Source organism: Garra rufa, chromosome 19 (genome assembly GCF_049309525.1).
Source record: "Garra rufa chromosome 19, GarRuf1.0, whole genome shotgun sequence".
Lineage (NCBI taxonomy): Eukaryota > Metazoa > Chordata > Actinopteri > Cypriniformes > Cyprinidae > Garra > Garra rufa.
Window position 1 is genome coordinate 11,650,607 of NC_133379.1, and position 12,272 is coordinate 11,662,878.

The window sequence follows — 12,272 nt, forward strand, 5'->3', positions numbered from 1 at the left end:
TCAGGACTTGTGTTTGGCTTTGACAGCTGTTGCAGACGAAGTCCCTTCATTACTAAACGAATGCTCCTCCTCTTCATCCAGCTGTAAGCTTCCAGAGGAAATGCGCATGCGTGCCAGAGGCGCGGAGCGCACCAGTCTGCTGATCCCGGGACAGTAGAAGGAACACACCACGTCCGGATCCGAGTCGCTCTGGCTCATTTCTGACCTGCTGCTGTCCGTCAGTCGCTCTGAATGCAGCGGCAGATACGCGGGCCTCGTGAGGCCTTGTCTTCGAGACAGATGAGGATAGTGACCCAGTGGGCGAAACTCTGCCGGCTCACACAACAGCTTGATGTCAGATTGGCTGTAGGACCGGCGAGGAAGTCCCGTTTGGTAGCTGCAATCGTCACTGAAGTGGCCTAACTCTTCCTGATCTCGCTCTCCAAAGCTTCCCGCTACGTAAAACCCAGGCACCGCTCCTATCCGTTGCCATTGTATAAGCGCCGGGGAGGCTCCAGAGAAGCTTGAAGAGCGCATTTCGTCGTCTAGGAAGTAGGCCATTGTTGGCTGCATCTGTTGAGTTGCGTGGCTGCAGCACGGCAAAAGAACCGGAGCACAGGAATGATCCAGAGCGAATGACGGGCAGACAGGCAACAGTGGATGCAGGCAGGCATGAGGCTGGTTTGGGTAAAGCAGCACCAGCTGTTGTCTGTTCAAATGGCCGCGCTGTGAAGAACAGCATCTGCTCCTGGATCTCTGGTTGTTCCTGTGCTCCCGCTGTGCACAGGGCCCTGCATCCGCCTCAGAGTTGAAGGGCCGAAGAGAAGACGCCTGAGAAACCTCTGGCTCAGATGAGATGAGAACTTCCACAGCCGACTGACTGCGCATGCCGCTTCCCGCATGAGGAAAACCACACGACTGCTGCTCGTATGCCTGCAACAGACAGTCCGGTCGATGCAAACAACCTCTGTTACATCAATTATAACAATAACAAGACTCATTGACAAGAAAATTACACTGCAACATAGTGCACAGACTAGGAACCATTTGGTTGATTCAAGTCCAGTTCCAATTCAAATGCATTACAATATTGCATTACTCCCTAAAAATATACAGTGGATATAAAAAGTCTACATGCCCCTGTTAAAATCCCAGGTTTTTGTGAAGTAAAAAAATGAGACCAAAATATATCATTTCAGAACTTTTTCCACTTTACCTGTAATCTGTACAACAGAATAAAGTAATCATACCTGCCACAGCTGCCTTTATTTAAGGTGCCACTGATTAACCCCAAATAAAGTTCTATTAGAATTTTCCTGACATTTTCGTAGTTGCATCTTAAAGCAAAAGCCATGGTCCGCAGAGAGCTTTCAAAGCATCAATGAATGCCACAGAATGCCTCCGCTGCCGCATACATATGAGCCATAAAAGCATGATTTATCAAAAAAAATTTAAAAATGCATAAAAACTGCAATGCATGAAAAAGATTTTTTTATCTAGTTTCAGAAAACTCCAAGATCATCTTAATAATAATTATACTTTTCTAGTTATTCAAAGCTTTGAAATATTTCATCAGGTAACAACAGAGCAAAATTACTTTTAAAAATTCAATTGTAATACTTTTGTTTTCTAGTATAAATATCTACACGTTCTAAAACCAAAAGGCATTTTCTTTAGAAGCAAAATGACAATGATTAGTTGTCATGTTAATCTAAAGACTTAATGTCTTCTCAAGTAAATGCATCTGGATGATTTTAGAATGATTAGATATTTTACTGAATAACAAGACAAAAATACGAAGTAAGAAACCCTTTTTTGCGGTGTACCTTCAAGATCAGTTCATTTCTGAATTGAAATTAAAAAAAGATGAATAAATCTGAGTCTGTGCATTGTTTTGGCCTCTCCAGCAACTATATCTCTGATGATAATAGTACTATCATCTATAATGAATAAGTGACTTTTGCAAATAAGAACTTAAATATTAAGAATGCACTATGTGACTTTCTATGCCAGTCTCAAAAACAGTAATTTCTGAAAAGTAGATAATTTAGCATCTTGAACAATCACCAGTAGAAGCATATGATTCATGCTAAGCTATCATAGCATATATTTAGTATGTCAGAAAGTATGTAACAGCTTCCAGCTTAAAAAGTACTGGCTGTACCTGCTTGGAAACGTCAGTCAGTAAGTCAGGTGAAGATCTGCATTGTCGTGAATCATAGTAATCTCTACAGTACTTCCTAAAGGGGGGAAAAAAATAAATACATTTTACATACAGTCATCTTTCAAAGAAATATGAGCTATTTCTCACCTCTGAAAAGGTAAGTTATTCTTCTCAGATTTCTTTGCGAAGTCCAAAAGCTGCTTTTGAGTTCTTCCACTGTTAGTGGCAAATAAAAGATAGGCTTTTAATTACATTTGCAGGCTTAAAATGCCTATATAAGCACTGATGCCAATATCCATGGATTTTTCAAAACAAATATCAAAGAACTGGTCATAGTTTGTCTGAAATGTAAAATGGCTCATTCCTGATATTCGGTGCCTTTTGGCTAAAATGTTGAAAATCAAACAGGTTTTTAAATAGCTTTGTGTAATCATGATAGTGTTACGGAAGCAGACCAAACAAGAGAGGTAAGTGATCAATATAACAATGTTTATTGTCAGCAGAGCGTTGTGGATAAGATGACGTGCAGAACCGGGTAAGTATCAACAGTCCAAGTATGATATTCGTTGACTAGAGATGAATACTGAATACAGATCCTTTTCCTTTCCAGGAACGACGGGAGGAGGACTCCGACCCACACACACACACGCACACCGTTGGTGATAGACGAACAGACTTATGGCTGACCACAGCTGACTGGAACAGAGAACAGACTTCGTACTGGAATAGATGAGATAACAGGTAAGTTTCAACAGGTAAATAGCGAGGTAAGTATGTCTTTTGAGGTTTGTGAACTCGACAGAGAAACACAATGAGTCCGCTTCGTGGAAACGAGCCCGGACACTGAGTGAGGTGTGTGGTGTGCTTATATGTGGTGCTGGTGATTGGTTTCAGGTGCGTCTGATTAGTAATCAGGTGACTGTGATCGTTGAGTGAGTGAGGGAGTAGAACCTGGCCAATCCGTGACAGATAGGGAGATAGGGTACATTTGCAAAATGATTTTGGTCAAACGCAGGCAAATAAATTTAGGCAAGGCAAAGCAAAGTTGATTTATCCAGCACATTTCATACACAATGGTAATTCAAATTGCTTTACATATAAAAGGAATTACAATAATCATGCAAAAGGATTTTAAACTTTTTAAAAATTTTTAAATGTTTTTAAAATAAATTAAAACAGTTACAAATAAAAACAAATAAATTTCAACATTTATGAAGCAAAATCTATCAAATGAAAGACCAACAAATGTTCCAACAGTCCAATAGTTTAAAAGACGTATGGTTTTAATGTATGGGCTAAGTGTACATTATGTATTTAAACTCACATCCCTTTGTTCATTTACATTAGTTTGTGTACATTTTGTAGTCTTTTATTTCATAAATTCTTTAATTTATTTGCCTGAGCTATACATATGCTTTTCCTTTTAAATAATGCATTATTGAATATGTTGCACTACTTTTTCAGCTTAAACCAATTACATTTACATTGACATAGTGACATAATGCATGCATAATACAGCCTTTTAGCCAATCAATGTGAATGGGAATTGTTTCGACAATGTTGTATGGGAAACTTCAAAAACGCAAAAGACAAACTTTTCAGTTTTTCATATATCATTATCATGTAAACATGCCTAAAAATTCATATTGTTCAGAGTTTTAAAGGTGCAGTATGTAATGTTGACAGCTAGTGGTTGAAATGTGTACTGCAGTTCAAATTCCAGATATTAGAGAGAGTTGTTTCTTCTGCACCACCTCCTCAGATTCTACACCCAAGCGGGTTGCCAGATTGAGGACACGCAACAAGAACAAACACAGTTGACAATGGAAAGTAACGAGCCTTACACTGTAAATTAATTCGTTTATCTTCCTCTGCTAATATAGATTATTTGATAGATGCCGAGGCTTTTTGGGCTGGGTTGTATCTGTCATCTCTGACTCAGTTCATTATCTGGATTTCACAGCTGCAATACGCTGTGTTTACCAACAACTGGCAACCCAGAATGTCAAAGTCCTATGGTTAAACTGACAGTGGGAGGAGTCACACAGACCAAAATAAAACAGACAGAACACACATTTCAAAGCAGAATAGATTTTTTGGAAGCTATGATATTTTATGCTTATGTGCAGCCAAAATATTACATACTATTACATACTAGTAGTAGGCGAGACACTGCAGGTGAATAGGGTAAAAAAAATTAACTAACACTTTTCACCTTACTTACCCAGTTGATTGATTACACTGATAATTGGCAACATTTTTTGTATTACAAGTTTTCTAAAATGTTAGGTTTAAATATGCAATTTAATGAAATATGTGCTAATTTGCATACATTTCTAGTACAGAAATCTAAACACTGGATGAAGTCAGTTTCAAAATTGTTTACATTTTTTGACGTATTGGAGTCAAGTGTTTTTACACAGGGGATTTTTGGTCTCATTTTGTTACTCCATAATTCAGAATAAACTTATAACAGACAGAAAACAATACATTTTTAAATATTTTGGGGGGAATAAAATGTTGTATACAATCAAGCAAATTATATATGAACAAATCCCTCTGTAAAAACCTTCAGGATATAGACAGGAATAAAAATGGTGTGTGTCAGTGCTACTGAAGTGGAGATTTATAGCTCAGTGTAGAAGAAAAAAATCATTTTCAGAAAACAGCCTTTATAAACATAGATTTAAATTAAAATCTATTGACACAAATAGATAAAGTGCAATAAAAGAAACACTTAACAATGTCTTTTGGATGTTTTCTTTCCACTAGTCTGAAAAAACACTGAAAAATGCCGAAATCTCAAAATTGACAGATTAATGAAAAGTGTCTCCTAGTGCATGTATGCATTAGAGTGCATTCTTTCAATGCATGATTCAGCCCATTAAAATGCATAATTTGAGATATGGGGGAAGAAAATGTATATATTTATATCATTTTATATAGTTAATATCACACAAAGAGAGAAAATCAGCATGGCTGCAAATGTGATACTGCTTTTATATAACAGTTCGATAAACAAGAAGCAATTAAGCGACTTATGTTTTAGACACCATATTGCCTGTTTTTGCTCTATTTCGCCAACAAAAATCATTCCAAACGCAGCCACTGTACTGTTTTGTGTCACTGAGCAACATAACAGTGTTTCGTTCTTGAATGAATCAACCGTTTAAATTATTCGGTTCAATCACTCGCTTGCTGCCACCTACTGGCGGTTTTAATTTCATGTTTAAAGTATCTTTTCATTTTTAAATAATTTCAAATATCATTATTAAACATTTTATGTTTAAAATATAAAAAACTATTTAGGCATTTGTAACTGCAGTTTAAAGCTTTCTATTAAAATGTGTGCAAATACATCTAAATGCCACTTCAGAGGCAACTTCTGCAAAGATCTATTTTGTTGATACTGATTTCATTTGTATTATTAATATAATTGACTGATTACATGTAAGAATTTGACTCAGAGATGATGCACACTTTTTAAAAAATGGCTTTATAAAGGTAAAAATCAATTTAAACTCATTGGAAAATATTTTCTGAACTGAGCACACAGAGTATAAAGAACATCAAAAACTTTAGGAGTCAGCAAACGTCCTTAAATATCACAATAACACACGCAAAATATTGTCTGATTATGGTTATCAATACAATCCCAGAAAATATTGAGATGTTATTTGTTGTCAGTATATCGCACACCCCTATTACATACAGCACCTTTGCATGCAGTAAAATCATGACCTTTACTGGGAACACAAAGGCACAGAATACCAGAAATGACCCTTATGCAATGGCATTGCCAATATTGTGCAGTACTGTATTGTTTTTGACAATATCTACCTGTATCTAAAACAAGATCCCTTGCTGTAAAGGAGTGATTTTTGCTTGCCCTTGGGTTCCTCAGAAAGACGGAAGAAGGCATGGTACTCCACACACATCTTCCAGAAGGCCTTACAAACGTCTCGACTGGCCATGGCAAACTCTACAGTGTCCTTATGGGATGCCTGATGAAACACAATGACAAAAAAAAAAACATGTTTAAGATTTGTTATATCACATAAACAAGGACCATGGATATTTTTTCCAGTACGTTCTTTGGAGAATGAGCAAAAATAATTACCGCAATCGTTGCATGAAGTTTTATCAAAAAGTGTTTTCTCTTGAAGCTAAGTTTACGAATGTTGGCCCAGCTGAACGTGTTTATTTTAGTATTTCCCTGAAATAAAAACACACAAGCAGTGTTAAAGCTGCTAATGCTTAATCTATCTTTATTATAAATGCTACAGTCCATACCTGAAAAACCAGCACTCCAGAGTGAGTGACGGCTAGATTGATTCTCATGTCTTCTCCGTCGCTGGCAGCGTGAGGCCGGATGCCGTACATGTCCAGTTTACGAGCCACTTCAAGCAACTGACTGTCCGCTTCTTCTGGGGACTGACCTCTACAGCACAGAGAAACACACATCCAAGTGTGTTTTAACAATTCTCTGTGTTGATTTTAAGTTTGCATCTGTGACAAAATGTTACTGAGTTACTGTGTCACAGAAAAGCATTTTAACAATAAAAAACGACAAAAATCAAGAGTACAGTAATGCACTTACTATGGGATGCACTGGATACAACATTAAAAATACTGCTTTGGAAATACAGAAAGCCGTTTCCAACACAGCTGAGTACAAAAATTTGATTCTGTGAGTATGATTTACAGGTATGTGCCAAAAAATGTGAATATCGAGGGAAAGTCCATTTATTTCACTAATTTGTTTCAAATAGTTAAACTTGTATGTTATATTAGTTCACTACACACAAAGTGAAATATTTCAAGCCTTCATTTGTTTTATGTTTTAATTTTGATGATTATGGATTAAAGACAAAAAATAAATAAATCTAGTATTTCACAAAATTAGAATATTTCATGTGACCAATAAAGGATCTTAAAAACATGTTGGCCTTCTGAAAAGTGTGTTAATGTACTGTATTATGTCCTCAGTACTTTGTTGGGCCTCCTTTTGCACTAATTACAGCATCAAGATGGCGATCAGCCTTTGACACAGTTGAGGTGTTATGAAGCCCATGTTGCTTTGATATTGACCTTCAGCTCGTCTGCATTTCGGGGTCTCTGTTCCCTCATCTTCCTTTTGACAATACCCCATAGATTTTCAGTGGGGTTTAAGTCAGGCGAGTTTGCCGGCCAATCAAGTACAGTTATTCCATGGCTATTAAACCAGGTTCTGGTAGTTTTGGCTTTGTGGGCAGCTGCCAAATCCTGCTGGAAAATAAAATCATCATCTCCAAAAAGCTTGTCGGCAGCAGGAAGCATGAAGTGCTCTAACATTTCCTGGTAGACAGCTGCGTTGACTGTGGACTTGATCAAAGACAATGGAGCCACAGCAGCAGATGACATGCTCCCCAAACCATCACTGACTGTGGAAACTTCACACTGGACTTTAAGCAGCTTGACTTTTGTGCCTCTCCGATCTTCCTCCAGACTCTGGGACCTTGATTTCCAAATGAAATGCAAAATTTGCTTTCATCTGAAAACAGGACTTGTACCAGTACTTTTTCTCCTTAGCCCAGCACTGACACTTCTGATGTTGTTTTTGGTTCAGGAGTGACTTGACGCATGGAATTCTCCAGCTGTAGCTCATGTCATGCAGACGTCTGTATGTGGTGGTTCTCAGTCCACTCCTTATGAAGCTCCCCCAGATTTCTGAACCGCCTTTGTTTGACAATCCTCTCAAGGCTACGGTCATCCCTGTCACCTGTGCACCTTTTCTGGCCACATTTTTCCCTTCCTCTTAACACTCATCCAACTTCTTTTGCAATTGCCTTTTGAGACTTTTCCTCCTTATGGAGGGTGTCAATGATGGTCTTCTGCACAACCGTCAAGTCAGCAGTCTTTCCCATGATTCTGAAGCCTACTAGGCCAGACTGAGACAATTTAAAGGCTGAGGAAACCTTTGCAGGTGTTTTGCATTAATTATCTGACTAGATTGGGACAAAGGGAGCCTACAATGTTGAACTTTGTCATGATATTCTAATTTTGTGAAATACTGGATATGTTTTTTTGATCTTTAATCCATTATCATTAAAATTGAAGCAAATAAAGGCTTGAAATATTTCACTGTGTGTGTAGTGAACTAATAAAACATACAAGTTTCACTTTTTGAAACAAATTATTGAAATAAATGGACTTTCTCTCGATATTCTAATCAACAAAAATGAACAAGTGGGTGGCTAACCATACACTGATCTACTCAAGACTGGAAAAGTCTACAAAACATCTTTTCTTTATTTTATAAATTGCAGTAAAACACATGACCAACAACCCATTTCACATGTAACGAGGAATATACTGCTCCTTAACTTTACCATTATTGCAGTTACTGTTACCATTTTTGGTCAAGCTTTAGTTTGAGGACCAATCACTATTAACTAACTATTACCTGACTTTTGCCTCAGTAAACTCTAATTCGCTGCTTATCAATAGTTTAGGTAGTTATTAAGATTAGGTATGGGGTTGATTAAAGTCAATATGCCAGTAATATGCACACTAATAAACAGTACAAGTAGTTAATAGTGAGAATTGGTTCTTAAAATAAAGTGTATTATGCATTAAATGTACATTATGATTCCATTTAGAATGCATTATACATGCAGACCTCAAGTAAAATCACTTGACGTGCATCTGACTGACTATTAAATAAACATTACCTGTGTCTCTTATGGAAACGCATGATCTTTTTGTGGAGGCATTCCTGATTGGGAATATACCTCTTATTGTCCAAATGCTGCTTGTCCAGCTCTTCTACATAGTCGCCGATCTCTGCTGCAGAAACACACAGAGATTTCTTCAGTCGTGCTGCAGAATCACACTGATCAAACACAAGTGACATGGGAAAGTCTACATACCCTGAAGAAGATATGAGACCAGCAGAGCAGCGCTGTTATCGTTACACGTCAGACTGCCGTTAGACAGATCCTGCTTGATCTGCAGCGCAAACAGATACCTGTAGGAGAGTCCAGAGATGTGCAATGTGCCATTCTGTGCTGCTGTATATAGTTTGATGTAGTGTGTGATGGGCTTGCTGTACCTGGTCAGTTCTCTCTGTAGTTGTCCTGGATCTGGAGGGAAAAACTTCACTATGAAGCGAAACGTCAGACCAGTTCTTCCTGTTTTAAAAGAGGAGAAGAATGTAGTTTTTGGTTATGAACGTGTTCCCTAGTACTCACCCTCAGGCCATCCAAGATGTAGATGAGTTTGTTTCTTCATCACATTTGGAGAAATGTAGCAATCCATCACTTGCTCACCAACGGATCCTCTGCAGTGAATGGGTGCCGTCAGAATGACACTCCAAACAGCTGATAAAAACATCACAATAATCCACAAGTAATCCAGTCATTTTGGTTTGTAAACAGAGCTTGATCTCAAATTTCTGTTCTGATTCAGACCAGATCACTTTTGAAGTAAGTGTTTTTATAGATTATGGACTCATATTTTAGCCGGAAGAGATGCACTGTAAAAAAAAAAATAGTTGTTCATACTGCCTTAAAATTTTAAGTTTACTCAACTCAAATATCCACGTTTTTATGTAGTACAATTTCATGTTGGCTAAGCTTAAAATTTTAAAGCAGTACGAAAACTTACTTTTTTTAAGTTGAAACAACTTTTTTTTTATATGAATCCATAATCCATAATAACACTTACTCCAAAAGTGGTCAGGTCTGAATCAGAACAGAAATTTGTACAGATCAAGAACTGTTTATAAACCAAAATGACTGGATTACTTGTGGATTATTGTTATTACTTATGTTTTTATCAGCTGTTTGGACTCTCAATCTGATGGCACCCATTCATTGCAGAGGATCTACTTTTTAAGTTGAAAATACTTCAAAAAAAGTCTTAATAATGGATTTGTTTCTTACAAACACACAGTTTTTAGCTTCTCAAGATGTTAACTGATGGACTGGAGTGGTGTGGATTATTTGTGGATTATTGTGATGTTTTTATCAGGTGTTTGGACTCTTATTTTGGTGGCACCCATTCACTGCAGAGGATCCATTTCTGAGCAAGTGATGGATTGACACATTTCTCCAAATCTGATGAAGAAACAAACTCATCTACATCTTGGATGGTCTGAGGGTGAGTACATTTTTTTTAGTTAACTTTCATTTTTGGGCGAACTATCCCTTTAAGGGCACATAAAAAATAAACACTTTATAAACATTTTATAAAAAAATAAAATAAAAAAGAATTCTTCTTAGTAAGACTTAATAGTAACTTTAACATAAAATAAAGTAACGATCAAATACATCTGCATAAGCGTGAATCCAATGGAAATTATCCATGCAAAGGTTTATTTGTGCATAAAAGTACAAATAATCCACACAAAAGTAAATCATCAAATACGCCTTTTTTTTTTATACCTCATCTGAAATCAATAAGCTTTCCATTGATGTATGGTTTGTAAGGACAGGACAAAATTTTTATCAGAGATACAACTATTTGAAAATCTGGAATCTGAGGGTGCAAAAAAATCTAAATATTAAGAAAATCGCCTTTAAAGTTGTCCGAATGAAGTTCTTAGCAATGCATATTACTTATCAAAAACGTTTTGATATATTTATGGTAGGAAATTTACAAAATAGCTTCATGAAACATGATCCTTGCTTAATATCCTAATGATTTATGGCATAAAAGAAAAATCAATAATTTTGACCCATACAATGTATTTTTGGCTCTTGCTACAAAAATACCCATGCTACTTAAGACTGGTTTTGTGGTCCAGGGTCACATATAATGAATAAATCAACATAAATGTACAACATTATTAGAAACAACTTAATGTATGCTTTAATTACGATTTCAATATTAAAGACTTACTTTTAATCTGTTTTGCAAGAGGCTTAAGCAGTTCCAACCAAACCTATGAACAAAAATCAACACAAATGACTGCAGCTCACAGAAATATTAACAACATCTATAATATCTTAGTGTCTCATTAAGAAATACATATTTAACTTACATAACTGCCACAATGATGTCGAAATTCAAGCCCAAAATATTCCCTTTCCACAAGTTTTAAGTATCCACATACTGCACTGAAGAAATCCTTTCCCAGTACCCTTTGCTGTGAAAAATCAAATGCTTTATATCGAATAAAAAGCATAACAGTCACTGCTAGACTCAATAATACTGCTATTATGGAATCATCCATGATATTAACCACTGGTAAATGAGAATTTAGGAAAATAAAGGATTTCTTCTTTTATACCCGAAATTAATAGTAATACATGTATTTAATGCTAAGTATACTACAAATACATTTACACATTATGTACTTAATAAAAATACCCTGCAAAAGTCTGCTAAATTGGAACGACTAATTTTGTGCTGAAGTATATTTGATTGTGCTAAAGTGGAACTATTGCAACTATACTTTAGGTACACTTTAAATATCTTACATTTTAAATACCAATATTACTCTCAAAAAGTTCTCAAAAAATCCTCATCAATAGTGAAATTAAAACCTATTTCAGGCTTAATATTAAGGTACTCCAAATAAAGTTTAATTACAATTTTTATATCATTAAGTCTCGAGAGTCTTTTTTACTAGGGTATTTATAGCATAGGATGCAGGATACGGAGTGGCAAGACATTTTTGGTTGGACACTCAAGCGTGCACAGAAAAATTGGGATGCTGACATACATTTGCTCTTGCAAACCCTTAAGCCAAACTTCCTGGTATTCTAGACCACTCAGCAGAAAGACACACACACACATGCACACACTTGCGTGACTTATTGTCCAATGTCCCACTCAAAAGATGCAATAAATGCCCCTCAGCATTTATGGCATAAAATAAGAAGCAATAATAGAGTTCTGCATGCTTTTTGAAAATGTGAAGAAAATCACTTTAGCTGCTTTAAATCATTCTCAGATGTAGTGGCGTGAACTTTTATTAAAGCCGACTAATCTCACCTCCATTTCAAAAACATGCTGGCTATTATCCAGAAAGACGACTCGAAGAGCAAACAAGCTGTTTTTCTGTGGCTTTCTTGTGTTTTCAGATTTGAAGAGCTCAGGTTGCTTTCTTCTGCAGCTCATGCTCATGTCGCCCTTATGAGTC

General features: G+C 36.5%; 1 protein-coding gene across 1 annotated transcript; it reads right to left on the bottom strand.

Moving 5' to 3' along the window:
• frmd7 (FERM domain containing 7) lies at nt 1-12,272 on the bottom strand. The gene is made up of 12 exons (XM_073823948.1): nt 12,125-12,272; nt 11,169-11,273; nt 11,027-11,069; nt 9,237-9,315; nt 9,055-9,152; nt 8,857-8,971; nt 6,437-6,584; nt 6,264-6,359; nt 5,984-6,147; nt 2,291-2,359; nt 2,144-2,219; nt 1-912 (listed from the first exon to the last, which is right to left on the bottom strand). The coding sequence occupies exons 1-12, from the start codon at nt 12,254-12,256 to the stop codon at nt 1-3; spliced, it is 2,037 nt and encodes a 678-aa protein (XP_073680049.1). The 5' UTR covers nt 12,257-12,272.

Bases quoted from the DNA above. Each gene is read 5' to 3' on its own strand.
- frmd7 (XM_073823948.1), bottom strand. From the start codon at position 12,256: ATGAGCATGAGCTGCAGAAGAAAGCAACCTGAGCTCTTCAAATCTGAA. The intron at 11,274-12,124 runs GTGAGATTAGTC...GATTTTTCACAG, and splicing joins AGCATGTTTTTGAAATGGAG to CAAAGGGTACTGGGAAAGGA. The intron at 6,360-6,436 runs GTATGGACTGTA...TTTTTATTTCAG, and splicing joins CTGGAGTGCTGGTTTTTCAG to GGAAATACTAAAATAAACAC.